Source organism: Musa acuminata, chromosome BXJ1-6 (genome assembly GCF_036884655.1).
Source record: "Musa acuminata AAA Group cultivar baxijiao chromosome BXJ1-6, Cavendish_Baxijiao_AAA, whole genome shotgun sequence".
Classification (NCBI taxonomy): Eukaryota; Viridiplantae; Streptophyta; class Magnoliopsida; order Zingiberales; family Musaceae; genus Musa; species Musa acuminata.
Window position 1 is genome coordinate 12764034 of NC_088332.1, and position 21882 is coordinate 12785915.

At 37.1% G+C, this 21882-nt stretch overlaps 3 protein-coding genes across 6 annotated transcripts in view; all 3 read left to right on the plus strand.

Moving 5' to 3' along the window:
* The window catches only part of LOC103987912 (uncharacterized), a 36872-nt gene extending 25016 nt beyond the window's left edge, over positions 1–11856 (plus strand). The window contains exons 15-28 of one of the 4 annotated variants that reach the window (XR_671929.3): positions 951–1100; positions 1196–1258; positions 1356–1463; positions 2551–2634; positions 2712–2759; positions 3276–3350; positions 4724–4819; positions 4903–4983; positions 5067–5138; positions 7347–7391; positions 7497–7580; positions 10302–10405; positions 10494–10734; positions 11449–11856. Coding sequence is in view for 1 of the 4 variants with exons in the window: in XM_009406376.3 (XP_009404651.2) it covers positions 951–1100; positions 1196–1258; positions 1356–1463; positions 2551–2634; positions 2712–2759; positions 3276–3350; positions 4724–4819; positions 4903–4983; positions 5067–5138; positions 7347–7391; positions 7497–7580; positions 10302–10405; positions 10494–10638 (1155 nt within the window). In the remaining 3 variants the exon portion in view is untranslated. Of the gene's footprint in view, positions 1–950; positions 1101–1195; positions 1259–1355; positions 1464–2550; positions 2635–2711; positions 2760–3275; positions 3351–4723; positions 4820–4902; positions 4984–5066; positions 5139–7346; positions 7392–7496; positions 7581–10301; positions 10406–10493; positions 11038–11448 lie in introns of those variants that run through there. The other 3 variants (XR_010514253.1, XR_010514254.1, XM_009406376.3) reach the window with 3 other exon arrangements.
* A 464-nt stretch (positions 11857–12320) lies between these two features.
* LOC135583875 (large ribosomal subunit protein uL13w-like) lies at positions 12321–15369 on the plus strand. Its single transcript, XM_065187442.1, has 4 exons — positions 12321–12843; positions 13006–13122; positions 13209–13296; positions 15092–15369. Exons 1-4 carry the CDS (start codon positions 12572–12574, stop codon positions 15233–15235), a joined length of 621 nt encoding a protein of 206 aa, XP_065043514.1. The 5' UTR covers positions 12321–12571; the 3' UTR covers positions 15236–15369.
* A 516-nt stretch (positions 15370–15885) lies between these two features.
* On the plus strand, positions 15886–20751 carry LOC135676354 (uncharacterized). The gene is made up of 3 exons (XM_065187443.1): positions 15886–16251; positions 16364–16746; positions 20123–20751. Exons 1-3 carry the CDS (start codon positions 16087–16089, stop codon positions 20562–20564), a joined length of 990 nt encoding a protein of 329 aa, XP_065043515.1. The 5' UTR covers positions 15886–16086; the 3' UTR covers positions 20565–20751.
* Positions 20752–21882: the final 1131 nt, after the last annotated feature.

A 21882-nucleotide genomic window follows, 5' to 3' on the forward strand; every position in this document is an offset into this window, starting at 1 on the left:
TAAGACAAGGGATTTGATATTGAGAAAGCAAATAGAAGAATAAAGGATGATTCTGAACCTATTAAGGAAATATGATATCCCCTAACATAGAAGAGACATCTCGTGAGTTTTGTCAGTAGTCTCATATTTGATGGGTGCTCTCTTTAATAAGTGTTTTCTTTGTTTGCCGTTCTATTTGTCTGAATTGGTGCCCTATTGGGTTCTATTGCTATCTTTAAAGCTTAAAGTGGTTGAGTATTTTGTATGATATATATTGGTTATTTACTATGTTATTGTCTTTATATGAAGTCTGATTTTTTTATAAATTATTGTAATAATTACTTCTAAAGATTTATTCTTCATTATTTTATTCTTATCTAATGCATAATTTTGTCTCTCTCATTTTTTAGGAAGCTTGGTATTTTATGAAATATGTAGATCAAAAATCTTTTTAGCATATAATTTGCTCTAGAAGTTTTTTGTAGTTCTTTCTTTATTTTCTATTATCATGAACTTTTATATTTTTAATACTAACTTCTGTAATTTTGATTCCATCAACTCGATCTGATTGGTCCTGGTGATCTTGTTTGTACTTTCCCTAGTTGATTTCAGTACTGATGCAATTATTGTGAACTCTTTTTGAATATCTTGTGGATGTTGTAATACTGTATCTATGTTCACATAACTGTTGAAGTCATGGGAGATTCTGTCATTTGACAACAAATTTGAAGAACATGCCTGCCTTTTGTTACCAGCTGTCACCTCTATTTTTCAGTCATCAGGTCATCTTGGGCTGATGATGGTTATCTCATGGCTGTTTTCATGTTTCTTGAACTCTCTGTTAAACAATATATTTTTCAGTGTTTTCATTGTTCAATATCTTGCATGGACTGTTGTCCTGTGAAAGAAAACTTCTGTTTTACTTTGACATAGCATGATTCTTGCCATTTATTTGTTTTTGACTTTTGCAGGATTCTAAATTGGGAAAACCATCTAGTAGCAGAGGGCAGCAATCTGACAATGCATTAAAGTCCAGTACCCACTTAGATCAGAATGTAATGTCCTCTCTGATATCAGAGGCACAGCGGTGCATGTCACTTTATTTTGCCCTTTGCACGAAGGTATTAATAGGCTTGCATTCTCTTCCATCATGTGCTTTTTCATACTTCAATTCTTGTTCTGAATTAATTTGTCAAATTCTCATGCTACTTTGCAGAAGCATTCTCTTCTCAGGGAAATTTTCACAATATATAAAAACATATCAAAGGCTGCAAAAGAGGTGTAGTCCTTATCTCAATCATAAGTTGTATCTTTGTGACAGATGTTGTTCAGCTATTTCATCAACTGCATTTTTTAAAACCATTGGAGCTGTGCAGGCTGTTCACAGGCAGATTCCCATCTTGGTTCGCACTGTAGGGTCTTCTCCTGAACTCCTTGCTATCATCTCAGATCCACCAACTGGAAGCGAAGATCTTCTTATGAAGGTGTTCAGAATAAGACAATGCACTCTGTGGTCAATCTTAAATTTCCTTTTATTATGAGTGAGAAATAGGCCAAAAATATCATGTCTTTTGCTCCCGCGAATAGCTCAAGGACCACTTATCTTATTACCGGAATAAATATTTGATGATCTGTACAAACATTGATACCTTAAAATGGTTGATATGTGCTGTATGCTTTGTTAAGAGGAAGGTTCGCAATACCGTACCGTACCGGTATTTCGACCTGGGCTCGGTACCGGTACGGTACGGTATATCGAGCGGTACATCCAGGTGTATCAAGTACTGTAGCACTGTTATAGTACTACAGTACACCGCTACAGTACTCTCGGACTGGTAAGAGGAGCATATTTTAAGGAATTATGAAAAAATATATATACCTATGAGATGCTAATAATGCTTCCAAGTCATCTTGTTTGGATCAAGTGGTGTTTGTTTCAGCATCTTGACAACTGTGGTGGATAAGTAGGATAACTGTTGTCATTAAAGGACATTTGGTTCTTTTCGTGTCGGTATAATTTATTGTTTGTCATATGAAATTTTAATATAACAAAAAAAATAATGAATGTTTCCATTTTGATGTGGTACATATCCTATTGGTACTTGTGATTTGCCATGTCTGTATAATGATATTATTTTTTCTTCATCAATTCATTATAAAATATGGGTCGTTTGAACCATAGTTCGCCTTACCGGTTCGTCCCGGTGTATTGACTAGCTGTCGGTATGATATGTATCGATGTACTGACATACAGTACGATGGGGTGTATCGATAGACTAGTCCATGCCGCTCGTATTGATCCCCGATTGGACCGGGACATACCACCTGTACCGAGCGGTATGCGATGGTATGGTGAACCTTGGTTTGAACTAATGGAGAGGATATCATTTATATTTTTTTGGCGTTTAGGAACTTAGTACAAAATTAAAATGTGTTTGAGTTCCTAAAATATAATTTTAGATCTTCCGTCATAGACACAAAAGAAGGAAAGCCCTTGATGATGGTGATAGCATAATTCTTATCTTTTTCACTCAACATTTAACTGTGTGCAGATTTGTCATTTTTGTGCAGGTTTTACATACATTAACAGATGGGATCGTTCCTTCACAAGATTTGATTTCTTCTGTTAAGAAGTTATATCACTCAAGAATGAAGGTAGATTAATATATATCTTTTGAGATGATGAAAATATGTCTACCTTATTTCTTAATCAATGTTGCTATTAATTGCAGGATGCAGATGTTCTGATTCCAGTATTGCCCTTCCTAACAAAAGATGAGGTTTTTGTATCCGCCTCCATTTCTATGGATCTTCAGTAACTTATATGAGCATGTTGTCTTCTATTAGAAATTTAGGAGTATTGTGATCCTGCCCATCATATCACATGCAAGTTACATGTTGTTTAATTGGTTACTGTGCTGTTAAAATGTCAAGCTTGAATATTTTTTTTCCTGCTTGCTAATTAAAAGGATTGGTTCATATGATAGTTTTTGTTGCTTTGTATCTGGTAATTTTCAAAAAGAAAATTCATTTTCATATGGTGTCCATGAAACCTGCAAAAACTGTTATTTTATATTAAGTTTAACAAGGCTGTTTCTTGCTTAAATTTTCTTTATCAATATAATTTAACTTTTACTGTCCTGTTTCATTTTGCTTCTTTGGATGTTATTCAGTCTTTACAATGAAGATGATAATATTTCATGGTCACTGTTCCTTTATTGAATTCAATTTAACTCTTGCTTTTTTTGCCATTCTGAGTATGATTCTTATATTGGTTTATTTGATGTGTTTTCTAGATATTTCCAATTTTTCCCCATCTTGTTAATCTGCCAATAGAAAATTTTCAAGGTGCCCTCAGTCGTGTGCTTCAGGTATTCCTTTTTCACTTCATAAGTATTGCATCTTACGTTGCTTCAGTCATTGTTTGCGTTGTCATAAATAATTTATATTAATTGTTGTCACCAATAAGTTTATTGTTTTAATAATCATGAGTGCCTTATTTTTGTTTAAACGATTTTGCAATATGTAGTTTTCTCTTAGATCTCGTTAATTTGGTGGTTAATTATTGATTTACCAAGATTTGTACTAAACAAAGAAATATTTTAGATTCATTGCCAATGCCAGAATTATCTAATTTTCATTTTTTATATTTAATTACGCGAAATTTAAAAGCATTGTAGGTTAAATGGATTTTAACATACTCTTTGAGATGTCTGTAATGAAGCGAACCCAGCTTGGCACACTGGTGTTGTGTGAATCCATGGTTGGGTGGGTTATTATTGTTTTGACAAATGTTGTGAGTGGTGTGGAGAGAAAACAGAAAGAAGGGAAAAATTAGAGAACATATCATAGACAGTAATGAGAAAGTAACAAATACCAAAAGAAGTAATAAATCATGGTCAAGCAGCTGGTCCCATGGGAGCATATTGTGTTGCCAGATAAACTCTTGGGACAGACGGGTTGCTATGAAATATATGATGGATCTTATGGTAGACCTAAGCTATTGGGGTGTCCTCTTGCACCATGTTTGGTTGATCTCAAGCAGTGGTCTAGCCATCCTGCTGAAGGATCATTGAGGAAACCATATTCTGGAAAGGTGGACAATTTCAAAACCCCAGTTCAATGAGATATTTGTATGCTTGGCCACATCTATTAACAACATAAGTTCGTGTTGATGCCCAAGGTCTAATCTCTACATAAAAAAGTAACAGAAATAATTAAGGTCTTAAACTACCATGGTCTTTTTTTCATAAAGACTCAGCCAAAATTCTTGATTGTCCATAATACATGATAAGTACGAGCAACTTGCACAGTACACTATTATTTTCATGCATACAATATTTACAGCATCACATAAATCAATGCTTGGCAAGGTTTTGAACATTAAAATCCTCGAGATATATTAGACCTCAAGATCTAATTGCAAGATGTTAAGGGTTGCAGTGGGTTTTGCTCTCAGAACAAAGTGTATCTCAAAACATTAATATTAGGAAAAATGCATAAGCTGGAAGAAATCGTGTAATCTTATCATAATTGACAAGATCAAAGTGTCACAGTTGAGGAGGGTATTCTAGTCGTGATATATCACAATCCTAACTAGGCTGTGGTAACTAATTAATAATCAGATAAATTCTTCTTAGGTTTCATGAAGTGGTATCATTTCACAGGTATACCCTCTTTGTTGGCTGGAGAGGGGATCACAAATCTTTATCCTAATATCCCTTTTCTGCTGATATTTAATCAGGGAACGCCTAAAACTGGCCCATGCCTCACCCCAGCTGAAGTTTTGATTGCTATTCATGGGATAGATCCTGTGAAAGATGGGATACCACTCAAAAAGGTATGTAGCCCCCTCCTTTCTTATTAGTTGAATGTTTACCATGAAGTTGTGAAAGTGCAAACAACTAAGCCTTTGCTTTGTAGGTTATTGATGCATGCTCTGCTTGCTTTGAGCAGCGGAAAGTTTTTACTCAACAGGTGTTGGCAAAGGTGTTGAATCAATTAGTATGTATCACTTGACCATGTCACTGTTTTTGGCTCCATATCTTATTATACATAATGGCTACTTAGCAAAGCTAGGTTTGCAGGTTGAACAGATACCTCTTCCTTTGTTGTTTATGCGAACTGTCTTACAAGCAATTGGCATATTCCCTTCATTGGTAAGTTGTAATTATTTTATCATAAATTTGGGAATATTAGGCAAAGTGTCCTCTATATGATTTGTTCTGTATAAATTCTATCTGTTGAGATTAGCAATGCTTATATGTTGGAACTTAGTGAATAACTGGTATATAATGTTTGTCTATTTTATTAGAGAATACTTAAAAAAAAGTCTTTTAGGTGGACTATGTAGTGAGTAAGATTTTAGCACAATCCAAATCTGTTGCGGTTGGACTTTGGCTGGATGTGTCTGTTTTGATGGAGTTTGCTTAACCTTAAAGATCAGCAATTCAGCACAAAATGTAAACTTGGTTCCTATGTTGGATAGTTTGAGGCAATATGCTCTCAGTTGTTGATGCTTTGGTGATGATACTCCACTTCTTTGGTCAATAGACACATAAAAATATCCTTGAAACTAATTGAACGCTAGATTGTCCTCAGGTTAAGAAGGATGTTGCCCTGCGATAAGACGGTTTCTAGTGAATCATTGAGGATGGCAGGATTTCATGTCAGTGCAGGATTCAGACTGGCATTTGCTTAGGCCGGGTTTAGTCATGTTCAAGTTCAGCATCATGTCTGGTTTTCAGTAACACAAGGTTTAGATTTTTTTGTAATAAACTTTATGGAGGATCATTTTTTATTTTTAGTAGTTATTTTTCTTTTACATTTATATTGTTTTAGTGGCCATAAAATGGTTCTTACGAGAGTGCTAACTGGCTGGTAATTCTTTCTGATAGGAACTCCATCTTTCATCAATAAATAGTTGGAAAGACCTCAAATCTTTCACAAAAGCTAGCTTCAACTGAGAGGAAAAGAAGAAACTTAGTATCACTGCCTCTCAACTAGGATGATTATATTTGAGCTTACTGTCATTTCTGCAGTGTGTTGAGATCAGGTCAAATCTGGAGTCATGGTGGAAAGATCAGATTGAGATATGTTGTCGAAGGTAAAAGGTGGAGCCTTCCTTGCGAGCATCAAGGGCATATTTGGAAAAGGAACATGATAGTTGTCAGCTCACCTTCTCAAAGATCATGGATTATTGATATGGTAACCTATGTTGATTTATGGATGTATAAAATGGAAGAAGCAATCGGCAGCAACATAGTCCCCTATTCTTGACCTATGTTGCTTCCACTGCTATTTTCCCTAGATAGCCTTGCAAATGATGAGGGATGAGGCATGAACGAGACCACAAGCTCATTGCCTGCTTATAAAGGGGATAGGACTGACAAATATAGGCTGGTGGCTGTCTCCCTTGAGGTTAATCGTTCATTGCGTTGCTAGTTGGCTGTAGCCACCAATAACATGTTTATGGAGATTGAGTTGCATTAGTAACTGATAGTATAGGCTGATCCTGAGAGCTCATTGACTAATTGTATTCCATGTACACAGAAAATAAGGATCTTGAACTGAGTTTTTTTAGATTTCTCTTCTAGTGCAGGTGTCCGGATCTTCAACAGAAGTTAGGTAAAGAAATCAAAGTTACTGTCTTTAACTAGCTGGCAGGCAACTTCTACACCTGCCTAGCAGTGCTAGCTTCCTTTTCTTCATGAGGTTGATTGCAGATCCTCAATCGATATAACTCAATAAAATAAACTTCTTATCCTTCTTTGGACTGACCCATCATCTCCACCCCATAGAAACTACAAGATCACCTGAAGGACACCTTTGCCATCCAGAGGTCACGGACTGACAATAGAGGAGCCTGTCGAAACAACTTGGCACTCAGAAAGGTGAAATAATGGCTAAAAGATAGACCTGGAAATCCCAGACTTGTGAAAGCATAACAAGTCTTTGTTCATTTCAGGATACCCTGGAGATAAGAAGTATCATGGTCCAGATCTTGTTACTTCTTGAGTTGTCTGGTGCTTGGATGCATATTTTGTTTTTCGTACTCTCTTTTCTGATTTATTGTACTATTTTTTTCATCTTATGCTGTGGTTGGTGGGGGGGAGGGGGAACACGAGGAGGAGGTTTGGCAGTGTCAGAAGTCGAGGAATTGGACCATCTGATAAGGGATGGTCCGTGTCGCAGTTCACACATGGACCAGTAAATATTGACCTGTACGAACCGTTCTTTGCAAAATCGAGTTCCTTGGTTGACACGAGGAGTTTTAGGAATCTTTACGAGCAAGTTTAAAATAAAAATGTGTTGTATCTTAAGCTCATTGTGTCAACTTAATCTATTTTCTGTTTGTTATTTTGTAGGTGGATTTTGTAATGGAGATCCTGTTACGGCTTATAAGTAAGCAGGTAGTCAATTGTATTATATACAGGCACCTTGAAAAAGATCAAATTGGTATTTTATGAGGTTACTCCTGCAAAGTAATTATGCCTGTTGTTCGATTGTTTCTACAGATATGGAAGTACCCAAAACTATGGGTGGGATTCTTGAAATGTGTTACTCAGACAATGCCTCAGTCTTTTTCTGTTGTTCTACAGGTTTGCTATTATTGCATGCAGTACGTTGTGGTGACACAAAATTTAACTGATCTTTGTTCAGTGCATTCTTTAAGTCACTTTAATGCCAATATCATTGATGAGAGTGTTTGAAAAGTTAAAACAGAAACAATTTTGCTTACTGGTTTTCACTTCTTTGATGGTGTAGGCACTAGGATTTTTAGTGATTGCATTGACCAAAAACTCTCTTGGAATTAGGAAGAGTATCGTGAAGAAAACATTTGCAATTCTTTTTTTTTTTTTTGAGAATACATGTTTTCTTGGAACAAAGATTACCATCACTAATGTTTCTGATGCAACCATGGCATCACCCAACCTGGACCAGTTTAACTTGGTTGCAGCCTGTATCAATTTGGGTTTCCTTTGTCAACTTTGGTTAAATACTGTTTTGAGTCAGTTCTGAATTCATATCGAGTCATTGAGTCAAAGTTAGTCTTGAGTGCTCTTTTAAGTCGGGTCTTAGGAGTTTTCAAATGAAGTTTTATAGGGATTATTCTGTAGTCCAGATTTTCTTGAGAACTCAAAGAGTGAACTTCTAGAAAATTAGCCAAGTGCTCTTCTGTCCAAATAATTTTAGATTTGATAAAAAAGGGGAGACACCAATTTGGTTGAGAATGAGATTCCAACCACAAAAGATATAATGATTTTTTAGAGCTCCAAAGTGTAATAAACAATTAAATATGTTGCATTATGTTCTGATAAAATACCAAGTAATGCTCAGATTATAGGTCGTGTGGCCTCGTTCATCCCTTTCTCCATTTGACTTTGATTATATTATCCATCTCTTGACCTTCATCTTCATATTATAATTTTTCTGTTTCTCTTTGTCAATCTTTTCTGTCTCAATAGCCATGTTTATTCCTTGTGTAAAAAAATCTTGCTGCATCTAGCCCTTGACTTCTAACTACAATCTTCTACCTCCCTCGTCTTTTATTCCCTTTATTTATGATAAACATTCTATCGTGTGTGCATCAATTTGGTATCAGACTGTTGTGCATGTATCAGTGTCTTTTTGTGCTTTGCTAATCTGGCTAAAAAGATTGAAAAATAAATCAAAGCTTTTTGTAAGATCCATTAAGTTGATAGGCTGACCAGGATTGTGATTTGCATATTGTTAAGATTGGATGTTGGGAATAAGTCTTGGAGAATCATTCAGAAAGTAGTTTAAAAAATCATTTATTGACCTGATTTTGAAATTCTGTCTCTGAAAAGGAGACATCAAAATAAGCTACATTTATTGATCTTATTGCAATCTTATAGTCTTTGAGAAGTAGAAAATGCCACTAAGCAAAAGATCCTATTGATTTTATTACATACTTATAGTTGCACTCAAATTATGAGTCATAAGCTACATTGGGTTCAATAGTTGTTTAGCCCCAGTGAGTCCCACACTAGAAGTGGGTTATGCTGGTATCTAAAACTAAATTGTCTACTACTGACAGCATGAGTTCTAGCCTATTTATACTTCATCCTACTCATTGGGTCAGATCTATTGAGTCAAGATGTGAGAGTTGGCAATAAACCAACACTTTGGCCTCCTTATACTGACTAATGAGTGTCGAGATGGTGTACATCAGTATATTGAAATATTGGAACCCCAAAGGTAAATTGTCTACTACTGACAGCATGAGTTCTAGCCTATTTATACTTCATCCTACTCATTGGGTCAGATCTATTGAGTCAAGATGTGAGAGTTGGCAATAAACCAACACTTTGGGCTCCTTATACTGACTAATGAGTGTCGAGATGGTGTCCATCAGTATATTGAAATATTGGAACCCCAAAGGTAGATTCAGCTTTAAGTTGGGAAATTGTGATATCCAACATAAACTGTTGGATAGCTAGCTAGAATTACCGGCCTTTTTCTACTGATGGTGAGAAAATATTTCATTGGTTTGCGAAGGAAGTAGTAAATTTATATTTATTATTCATCTTGGTACTGCTTTTGCTTGTTCTAGGTGTCTATACTACAATATTCATATTCTGCTGACTCTTTGTCTTCCATTTGCTTCAGAGGAAGAGAGAAAAACAACAGAGAGATAGTTTGTCATGCTTGTACTGTAAACTATTCTCACAACAACTAATAGCAACATGCCATATGAGTTCCTACCACATTGTTACAAATAAAAAACAAAGCATTAAATATCTCAAAACCATAAAATTATTTTTTGAAGAGATTCTTATTGTAATTTTATTTTGTTATGTAAAATTGTAGGAAGTTATTAGTAGATTCTATGTGGTCTATGTAATATGGGTTGACATAGAGATAGTTTAGTAAAACCTTTGACATATTTAGGTTTATAAATAAGTTTCAAACTTGAGCTAAAAATATTAAGTGTGAGCAAATTCTGTGTGGCCTATGTAAAACTTATGGAACTAGGAATGACTAGAAATGTGTGTTAGGGCATGAAAGTATATCGTCTGATGTACCTTCAAGCAGCCTTACTTCATCTGTGATGCTATTTTTTCTACAACATCATAAGTTTACTACATTTCCTGTATCACTGATTCAAACTTCTGTCAATAAGGCATGGTTGTTTAATATCAATCCCATCATCAATCACTTTGATTTTAGATGTTATTTTCTTACCATCATAGTTTTGAAATGTTCACACATTTTTTGTCACTTTTCTACTGATGCCTGCCTAATGCAGATTTCTTTTAATATACTGATGCACTCATCCTTTTTCACTTGGTGGACAGTTGCCAGCTGCACAGCTTGAAAATGCATTGAACAAACATCCTGTGCTGAGGCCTCCTTTGGTTGAGCATGCTAGCCAGCCAAACATACGTTCATCTTTGCCCAGGTGAATATAACTTTTGTTTTCTGTTCTTACAGTATTGATTTTCTCCTTGTTGATGTTGAATGCCAGAGACTGTATATGCTGTGTTCAGATCAACACAGGTGGTTTTAGGACTTGTACAAGATTTACAAGCTAATAGCCAAGGACAGACTAGTCAAAGCCAGGCTGCAGACACCGGCAGTTCTACTGCAGATGTAGCAACAGAGTTAACGCAAGAATCTAGCGCTGTCAGCTGAGTCTAAAGAGATTTTGCAACTTCGTGGAAGCAGGAGACTTGTTTGTAAACAACCTGCTTGTCTGATATGGTTAGCCTTTTTCCTGGCTGTTAACTGGTAATTCTCTTAACAAGCTAAGAGCTGAAAAAGAATTTTGCTGACAAGAAACCAAATAATCAGGTGTTGCTTAATGTTCCCTGATTACATCATCAATTTCTTGTGTTGTCTGCCACCTTTTTGTGCCTGGTCAATATGATTCTGTCTGTTTGCTCTAGGGGTTGCAGATTGTAATGCATATGAGTACATTTAGTGGAATGTTATCTCGAGTTACACATGACATATACCTCACTTATTTTTTCTGTATTATTCTTGTACAACAATTTCAGAAAGAAGGAAATAATAGTAATACATTCATCTTTTTGTGTTTTGGTGTACCAATCTTTTGCCTTTTTGTAAGAACTTTATCTTGGATCAACTTATAGATGGGCTTCTTGTGTAAGGATTATCTTTTATGGACTGAGCTTCAGCAATTTTGTAGCCTTTTCTGTTGACATAAAGATGGAATATTTGTAACTGTTATTCAGAATTAGATTCTTTGAACTTTAATCAAGACAAAGCCTGATTTGTTTTGCTTCTTATTGGATGAGATTGTCCGGATAGTCTATGTATCATTCATGAATCGGATAACCATTATGCTCTTTAACTTTTTCTTGGTGGGTTGAGCTATATCTACTTTGTTCGATTTAAGTTCTGAAGTTTGCCTTTGACATGTCACTAAATTGAGTTCTTGGTATTAAACTTGTCTCTGAAAATGGTTGGGTTCATCCGAAGATGTACAAGTTTGGTGATCCTCAGAGCAAGCATTGTATCAGGTTTCATAGCATAGAGCGGCACCAACTGCATTAACTGAAGTTGATAAAGGGTGCTGACAATATTTCACGTTGAGCTGAGAGAAATGATCGCTGGGCGGACTCCAGTAATGTACTCGAGATTCACGTAACATCAGTTGCATTTTCTATCGTACTTTACAATTTAGTGATATTTCTTTTTCCTACAATGTAATTATTGAGTGTACTGTTTGTGTCTCAAATTCCTGAACTACCTCATGTGTTATGAGCTCGCAATACGTTGGTGATGTAAAGAGTGATGGATATCTGTTTTTGGTATTAGCCGACTATTATGAACAATTATCTCTTAGTTACGAAGTCCAAAAGCAGATTTCTTGCTTTGATCGATAAATGTGTATATGTTCATGTAAATGTGCTCATAACCAGTCAGGTTGAAGTGGATATTTTGGTTGTGATGAGATGAGACAAGTATATGAGTAAGCATTGTCTTGAGAATACTCGACGTTTTCCGAATTACTTCCTTCTGTGGTTTATTTTCTTTCATCATATCACTTTCTCATTCATTATACATGCATTGTTTGCATCAACTCAAATATATCTATCTATCATGTGTTCTTCCGTCGCCAGCGTCCTCCGACTTAGTCAAACTATGCAAAATGCAGTATTATTATTCATCCCAAGCATATATTTAGTTTGTCCAAATTTATATCGTTTTTGGTGTTTCTTGTTTATTTGCGAGATATTGGATGGCAAAGATGTCGCCTTCATGCCTAAAGAGTGGACATTGACTTCTCTCAACGATAAGAGAGTCATGTTTATTGGTTGCGTTCTGGTGGATGGATGACGAAGAAAGAAGACGATCGATTCTTTGCTGTCGAGGAGGCTCTTCTTTTCAGCCATATTTTTATGTGAAATGTATGTAGTTCATGTCGAACCGCTGACCAAAATGGCGCACACACAAAACGGATTCGGATCGATTCGACCCCGTTCCGTATCGTGAAAGACCGGAAAAAAACCCTAGCCGCCGATCCGTATAAAGGTTCCCAAGATGGTGAGGAGCTTTCCTTTGCCACGGGAAGGCGTTGAAGAAGGCGAAGTCTGCTGCAATGGTGTCTGGGTCGGGGTTGTGCGCGCGACGGGTGGTGGTGGACGCGCGTCACCACATGCTAGGACGGCTGGCGTCAATCGTCGCCAAGGAGCTCCTCAACGGGCAGCGGGTCGTGGTCGTCCGCTGCGAGGAGATCTGCCTCTCCGGGGGCCTCGTCCGCCAGAAGATGAAGTACCTCCGCTTCCTCCGCAAGCGCATGAACACCAAGCCATCGCACGGCCCCATCCACTTCCGCGCCCCCGCTAAGATCCTCTGGCGCACCATCCGAGGGTAATATATGGCATGCTAATGATTTAGTCTTGGTAAAAGTTCTTTTGCCTCGTGGGAACGGATCAATGGCAGGATATAAAGTTCGATCTTGGTGATTTTTTTCTCTTTGTTGGGTTGGTGGTTTAGAGATCTATGTATGATTCTTGCTTTTGTCCTTTTAAGGATGATTCCTCACAAAACGAAGCGTGGGGCTGCGGCGCTAGCAAGGCTCAAGGCGTATGAGGGTGTGCCGCCACCTTACGATAAAACAAAGAGGATGGTTATTCCGGATGCCCTCAAGTATAGTGCTCTTCTTCAAATGATTTTGAATAGAAATGTACGCAACGTTGCCAGCTTTCTTGATGAGATGGTGGATCTACTGTCAGGGTATTGAGGCTTCAGCCTGGGCATAGATATTGTTTGCTAGGTCGACTGTCATCGGAGGTTGGATGGAATTACTATGATACGGTTAAGGTTAGATCGACTTGGCTTCAAAATTTATCGTTTATTTTTCAACCTGAAGCATAACTATGTTGTATCTTTTTCATTGTCTTTAATCTTCTTCATTGTTTGGGATTTAGATTGGAATTATCATTTATTTGTTGTTGCCCATAGTATATATGATCTTAACAGGTATCTAAGATGGAGGTTATAATTGCATAGGATATTTGATTTGTACATTTTCATGCTAACATCCTAACTTTTCTGAGTCGCATATTGCTTGGAGATCTGTTATGATGTCTATGTTGATGTGCTAATGTGAGAAAAGCATGACATACATTAGCTGAATCATGGTTTATTTTAAGAACAACAACAAACTTTGTTTTATAGTTTGAAATGCAGATTAAGTCTTTCTAGAATGTACATGATATCTTAGATGATCCTCCCTTATTTTATCCTGGAGTTGCCCTTTCACAAACAAAAATATTTATTTTTGGTCTCTTTTAGCAGTTCATATATTGCTTTCAACATTCTCATTTTAGCAACATTAGTTTTTTTATACATGTTATTTCTTGATCACATGGTATTGAAAACCATAAAGAACAATTGTTTGATATTTTTTTTTAATCGTGATCACATAAAATATTCGACCTTCCTCTCCACTTTAACCATCCAACTATGAGATACCTAAAACTTTTACTGGTTGAAACTTTGCCCATTCATTTTAGTTGTATACAATTCTCTTAATATTACCGAGATTGCATCTTAAGTTTAGAGTGAATTTCATTTAAACTCTCATGAATTAAAACAATATCATCGGTAAATAAAATGCCTCATGGAGGTATATTCTATGCATGTTTAGCAAGTTGATCATTGACCTAATATGGTACTAATAGGAAACTTCCTAGATGAACTGAATGTAATTCTAACATTAGTGACTGCACCATCATGTATATCTTTTATAATATCAATCTTGTTAGTGAATATAAATTTCTTTTCTAAATCTCAACATTATAAACCTCTAGGGACTATCGTAAATTTTTTTTCCGCAAATTTTTCTTTTTTCTCGATACTTTTTTCATCGAGTGTCTTCTAAATAAATAGTTTTTATATCTGCTATTCGAGACATAAAACCAAATCTTTTCTTGGAAATACCCATTTCACATCTTATTTAGGGTTTCATAGGGTGTCATATTATCTTAATTGCTTCATAAATATAACATTATTGGATACCTTTCGTATTCTTATAAATTGGTACTAAAAAATATTCCCTTCATTTATCAGACACCTTTATTGATTCTCAAAATCTTATTCCGAGGCTGTCAATAGATTGACCATACATGGAGTATCAGCTCCTAGCTTGCATTCTGGGTCTTGATGTATACTTGAAAACATTTTGTATTTTGTAGCATGACAAGTTTAATGAAGATCAGCTTCAGAATTCAATTTAGAGAATAACATGCTCTTGTAATGCTTTCTTTTGGTTAGTCAAGAATTCAATTTAGAGTATACAATGCTCTTCTAATAACATACTTTCTTGTTTGACAGACTAATAATGATTGGCTGCTTCAGAATTTATTAATTGTATATATAATTTAGCTTATAACATCATTGTGTAGATAGACTAACAATGATTGGCTGCTTCAGAATTTATTAATTGATGGTATTATCATGCTTTCTTCAGTTTGTTAGGCAGTTACTTCATTGTCCAAACATGTTGCTTCGAAAGAGTTTGCATCCTAGCCATCAGCTTTCTTTATTGTTGTGCTAAACCTAGATAGCTTATTATGGTGAGCTCAACTGACCAAACATGCAAATGCCTGTGCAGGTGCTCGAGGCGAAGAGGAAAGAGAGGGCCAAGGTGGCTTATGAGAGGAGAAAGCAGCTCACAAAGCTTAGGTTGAAGGCAGAGAAGACTGCCGAGGAGAAGCTCGGCTCCCAGCTTGACATCCTTGCGCCACTGACGTACTGAGTTGATTACATCCCTTTTTCCATAAACATCAGGAGCCTTTCTGTCATTTTTATTTGGTCAGACTAAAGCTTATCCTGGTTTGGTTGTGTAATCTGCAACATCAGATTTCTTAAAATTACGCTTTATTTTGGACAGGTCTAATGCTTTGCAGGAACACACGGTTAAAATCCATCGTAGTATGTTCTGCTGTGCTTAATGTTCACCTTATAGAAACTTGATGCTTCTTATGTTGTGTGCATCAATGATGCTTCATCTGGAAACATTGGAAACTCATCTCTTTGTGCGGTTACCCAAATTTTAGCTATTTCTCTTGTTATTAAGCTATGCAATATTTGCATTCCAAGCGTGTGAAAGCTGATTTCTTCATTTCAAGGGAAAGCTTTTAATGCTTAGATTAATACAAATGACATACATGGCGAAGTCTTTTCTTTAATCTAATGATGGAGTTGTTGTTAGTGACTTGTTTTGTATATACACATTCTTTGGTAAAATGTGTCGGTCTCACTTCACCAAATGGAGATGCGTTTCGCCAGATCACGTGAGCCATGGTATGCCTGCCACGTGGATATCAACATTGATGCTTTAATCGTTGACGAAAGTCTAAATTGACAAGACTCGAATAGGATCCATTGACCCGATTTGACTCCCGCTAGCAGCATCCACCCCGCGTCTAAGATTGCTCGACGAACCCCGAGAGAGAGAGAGAGAAGACGAGGAGAAGGACGCAGCATAAAAAGAATCCCAAGTGAAGCAGCAAGCAGCGACTAACACGCACTCTACGAAGGCAGCTCTCTTCCTTTCTTGCCCTTCAAGAGATTGCAAGGGCGAGAGGAGACCGAAGAGCGCGACCGATGGGATTGGACTACTACAAGACGCTGGGAGTCGACCGCAATGCCTCCGACGACGACCTCAAGAAGGCCTACCGCAAGCTCGCCATGCGATGGCACCCCGACAAGAACCCCGACAACAAGAAAGACGCCGAAGCCAAGTTCAAGCAGATCTCTGAAGCCTATGATGTATGTGTGATTCTTGGTTCTCACCCCCGCCCTTACGCCTTTCCGTTTATTTTCCGCTTTGCAAACCCCAAAACCCTAAAGGCGCGATCGTGCTTCCCAAATCTTTCTTTAGGTGCTGAGCGATCCTCAGAAGAGGGCAATTTACGACCAGTACGGGGAGGAAGGGCTCAAGGGCCAAGTCCCGCCTCCCGGCGCTGGGCCCTCCGAGTTCTTTGGCGGTGCTGCCGGCACCAAGTTCAGGTTTAACCCCAGGAGCGCTGACGAGATCTTCTCCGAGTTCTTCGGCGGCTCTAGCCCGTTTGGCGGAGGCAGCAGCGGCACCAAGTTTGCAGATGTCTTTGCTGCATTTGGGAGCGGGCGCAGCGGAGAAGCCTCTGCGAGTGCTCTGAGGAAGGCGCCCGCGATAGAGAGGGTTTTGGTTTGCTGCCTCGAGGATCTGTACAAGGGGGCCACCAAGAAGATGAAGATCTCGAGGGATGTTATTGACGCTAGTGGGTTAGTTGTTTGAATTCTTGACTAGAAATCTTGACCTTTGAGTTTAGTGTGCTCCAATAAAACATGACAGCAAATTATTATTGTTTTCTTTCTAAAAGACCCCTCTTATTTACAAGCTTGCCATGTCTAGGGCTCAGATTTGGACTTGCATGCTTTTGCTTTTGCATGATTCTGTTTATTTGGGATCTTATGCAACTATACTAGTTAAATTGGAAATTCTTAGAACCATTGGAATATCATATGCTCTCTTATCCGTTAACACTATTCCCACCTGCCTATGGTGATATTGCCTAAACCGAGATGGATGTTCATATTCAGTTTGGTGAATATAGATTTAAATTCAAACTGTAAGTATGACCAGTGTTTTTGTATATTTTATCTGTTTGGGGCTTTTCTGCATAAATCACCGCATGATAGTATCAGATTTTTGACTCAGATTGTGTAGCTCATAAAGAGGAATATTGACATGAACTTTGACTTAAAAAGTTATACCTGTTAATTCAGCAAAGAAGATTCTCATCATGCCACATGGCCTCAAAATCAGTAATCTGTTATGATGTAGCTACATAAATAATCTAATAATATATGTTGCAATGACTTGCACTTTAATTTACATACAACCTAATGATAAAATGAGCTGCATAAGGTCACCATAATCTTATGTTCCCTCAGGGCAGATCAATCTAATTTTCTTGTCTTGTTTGGACAACTCATGTGTGTTGACAGGTAGGGATGTGACATATTTTCTTTCATTGTTTAGTATTTATGGTTTCTGAAATAGGCTTTTGTAACTTGGGTGGCTCTTGTCCACATCATGTTTGTACTCATTTTCCATCTTAGTTGAACTTTATTCATCAGCTTCATGCATGGCTGTAGCCCTATTGGCAACCATGTAAACTTTTGTGTTCATGTGTGGTTCTCTTTTTGTCTCCTTTGTTCTTCCTGTATTTTTCCAATGAGTCCTTTGTTATTAAATTCCAGATCACATGTTAGGTCTTTTGATAGTCAGAGTTGGTATTGCTTATAAGACATAAGATTGGAATTGGTTGGATATGAGTATAAAACTAATTCTATAACTGGCAAGGATATGCACACGGCTTCTTTCTCTCTCTCTTTATTCAGTTTCTTCCACTTGAAAAAAGATGAAGATCATGTGATATGCACTAGCTTTAACGTTGATGGTGTCTGCTTTTGTCTAGAAGAGGCCCAATATTTTTTTTCCTTTTAATTGCCTAATTTTTCTCCTTTTTTCTGTATTTGGTGGCATACTTGTGGTTATGCAATTTAAATTCACTTGTTAAACTTTCCGCTTTCAGTTTTCTTCTTTATCTTGTTAGGTCTAATGTGTCAGTTAAACATGAATGAGTGAAATATAACTTAGATCATATTGTCATGTCTTAAGCAAACTTCTCCCTTAATGAGGGTTTGGATCCCCTCACTAATTGACCTGGTTACACAACTTGGATTTGATGCAACTGTTTTTCTTTGATCATACTTGTTATTGTTTGTTGGATTGAAGGATTTAAATCGTGATCTGATATCGATTTCAGTGAACTATAGGATTGATATTGTAATAAAAGAATAATGCCGACTAATATTGTTGGGTTTGGTCTTCTTCTTTGGTGCATAACCCATCCACATTTCACTCCATGTGCCTACACTATGCTGTTGAAAACATGCATATGAATACAGACGAAAAATAGGTCGTTCTGTCACGAACGGTTGTCGCGCACTCGCAATAACTTCGTTCAACGATCCGTTTGTCGCTTTTGCATGCTTGTATAGTGGCATGACAGCATGTTTTGCCTTGGTTTTGTGTGTTTTTGTTTGGAAAATGTAAGCAATGACAGTTCGCAGCATTGCAATATGACCGCTCATCGCGCCGGGCCGAACTGCACCAAAATGGCTTCGTTTTTGTGTGTCACGGCTTGTTTTTTGCACGCCGCAGTTGCATGCAAAATGTTAGCCATCTTAGCACCCTAGAACCCCCCGGGTGACACAGGGCTGGATGGGGCTTCGGTATATTGTCGAGCGTTAAACAATCTTCACAAGTTCGCACATTAACTTGACGGGAACTTGCCTTTGCGTCCGGCACTCGGTGAGCAATTGTTTATGGAATTCCAACTGTTCGTTCCACATTCTAAAGTCCTTGTTTTTTCCTTCCTTTCTTTTCTCTCTTGCACTCGAGGTGCTTGTTGAATTGCTTGTAAAGCTTTCATTTTCGCGAGACGTCGGGATTTGTCCATCGCTCGTTTTCAATCTAATCAACTTTCTATTTTACATGTCCTTCGGGACCTGTACGAGGTTGCAACTAGGTTAAACTTTTGCGGATGCATATGTCGCGAGGGCGCCTTATGACTTAGGCAATCCCAGCTAAGTCCGAGGAATTGGCTCAAGGGTGCTTCACGAATTAGGCAACTTCAGCTAAGTTTGTGACTTTACCGCAAGGGTGCCGCATGACTTAGGCAATTCCAGCTAAGTCTGTGACAGTTCGGCTGCAAGGAGTTGAGCTAAGTGCAGCCCAAATTTGCATCTGAACAATCCTTCAATGGAACTTTGCTGGCAATACTTTCTAGCACTTGTTTCCTTCCTGTGTGGCACACCAAATATGAAATATAAATTTTCATGAACATCTCAATAAGCGAAATTTGTTTGTGCAAGAAGTTCTTTAAGTTCCACTGACAGTGTCAGCCTGTTGGACATTGTTCTTAATTCTGTTCTTCAGACAATCAGAATTCAGCTTACTTAATATCCTAGTTAAAATCTTTTACTTAGTTAAAATCAGTGCTAAATATAACCAGTATGCAAAATTTCAGTATACAAAACTGCTTCTTTTTTTTTTTGATACAACTGCAGTTACATAGCAGCTTCTTGCATACATGAAAAATCATGCCATATACAAGATGATTCTGTTGGATATCAGCTGAGAGCTGGTTCATTATTCATTACATTGTTTCAATATCCTGCATTATGTATATATAGCATGATAGTGAATACCAAACTTTTCCAATTTGGATAAATTGAGGGTGTAGTTTTAATTGCATGATGCTGTATGATCATATCGGCAACTGAAGTTTCTTCTAGTTTACTTACTTCTCTTTGTTGTCAGAGAAAGAAATCATACTAAAGAGCAATTGCATAGCTGAAATCAATTCTAAATGATTATTTTATTGTGGATGTTCTTTTCTTTCTGCTTGATCATTCAGCATCAATGAGCTAAATTTAAGAAAAGTACACAAATACATGCAGGCAGTATTACTGATTTATTTTAATTTGATTCTGCTTAATTTTTTCCCATGCCTCTTTAACATAAAATTTTCTTGTCTTCTCACTTGTGATTCATTAGTTGACCCATTTGTTTTTGTATATTTTGTAGGAAACCAACTACTATAGAGGAAATATTGACGATCAATATCAGGCCTGGTTGGAAGAAGGGCACAAAAATCACATTCCCAGAGAAGGGCAATGAACACCGAAACTTGATTCCTTCAGATCTGATCTTTATCATTGATGAAAGGCCACATGGTGTCTTTAAGAGAGATGGAAATGATTTGTTCGTCAGCCAAAAAATCTCTCTTGTTGAAGCCCTCACAGGTTATACTGTACAGCTCACAACTCTAGATGGTCGGAATCTTACTATTCCTATCAATTCGATAATCAGCCCCACCCATGAGGAAGTTGTTCAGGGAGAAGGGATGCCAATCACAAGGGAAGCACCTAAGAAGGGTAACTTAAGGATTAGATTTCAAATTAAGTTTCCCACTAGACTTACACCTGAACAGAAGGCTGGCATCAAGCAACTGTTGGCTCCTTCCTGATTGGTCGGCATATACCTTTATGACACTGAATGTATATTACTTAATGCCCCACATCGTGGTTTTTGGAAGATCAAGAATTTAAGATGGACTGTAATTTTCTTTTTTTTGTTTTTTCGAAGTAACTTTACGAGACTCTTTTCTAGTTTGCTTAATGACGTAGGTCAAGTTAATTTGCTGATTGTAAAGATGTTTGGTCTATCTCTGCGTGTGTGTCAATTGAGTTATATCTTTGTCCTTTGTGATTCTATTGGACTACAAATGAGCATGTTTTTGCTTAGAAGACTCCAGTCTAGATTGTTGACCCAAATGGTGTGCTAGTATATGCAAGCTGTGGTATCAGTGTTATTTAGCATCAAGTTATCTTCAAATATTAAAAAAAAGGGGATTTTTTCATTGTTTTCTGTTTCTCTTAATTTCTGGTTTTGGAAACAGAAAGAGGTTCAGTGGAGAAGACTGAAATGGAGAAAAGCGATGGGGGATGTTGAGGCTCACAAAGTTTTTCTGTGATGCCAGGAAAATATACAAACAAATTGAACAAATTTGTTGAACAGAAAGGAAACATCATGTTATGTGATATGTTGCATCTTGATTGTTGCCTTTTTCCATGTTGTTACTTCGCTTGTTGTTTGTAAAATAGTCCATCTTGATCTGGTAGTCTACATAGTAGATAACAATTCCATAAGGATTTCAATCTAATGGTCTTTTGTTGTTCATTTAGCTGTAACTGAACTAAGGATTTCTTTGTTTATAATGACTTTCTTCAACATAATTGTTTTAGGGGAGTTGTGTTGTTGCTAATTGAGCTGAATGCTGGAGCTGCATCTATCAAGTTTGTTAATCAAGGAAGAATTTAAATACCACATTGCAGCGTGGCTAAAATAGACAGGTGAATTCCTCTACTTCTTCATTTTGTTAGAAACCAGTTATTTCATAATCAGATTCAGTAATGTAAGTACAAATTGATCTCATGATATTTCAAAATTTTGATTGCATGCAGTTATATTGTGGTCAGATTCAATAGCATAGCAAGAACAGGTGATCTCTGGATATTCCCCTTGGAAATTTCTTCTTTAAGGATATTATGCATATTAGCATTAGATGATATCTCTTAAAGAATGTTAACTTGACACCAACATTTATCAGCAGGTTTTATTCGCATAGCAATTACATGCACATTAGATAACACATTCCGCTTGCTATTCTTCATATATGGATTAGATGGCAATAGTATTACATTTTTATTCAGACATGCAATAAGATGTTTACACATTCGTTGTGTAAGACCAAGTTATATATGTTTCCTGGAACAAGAAGAATC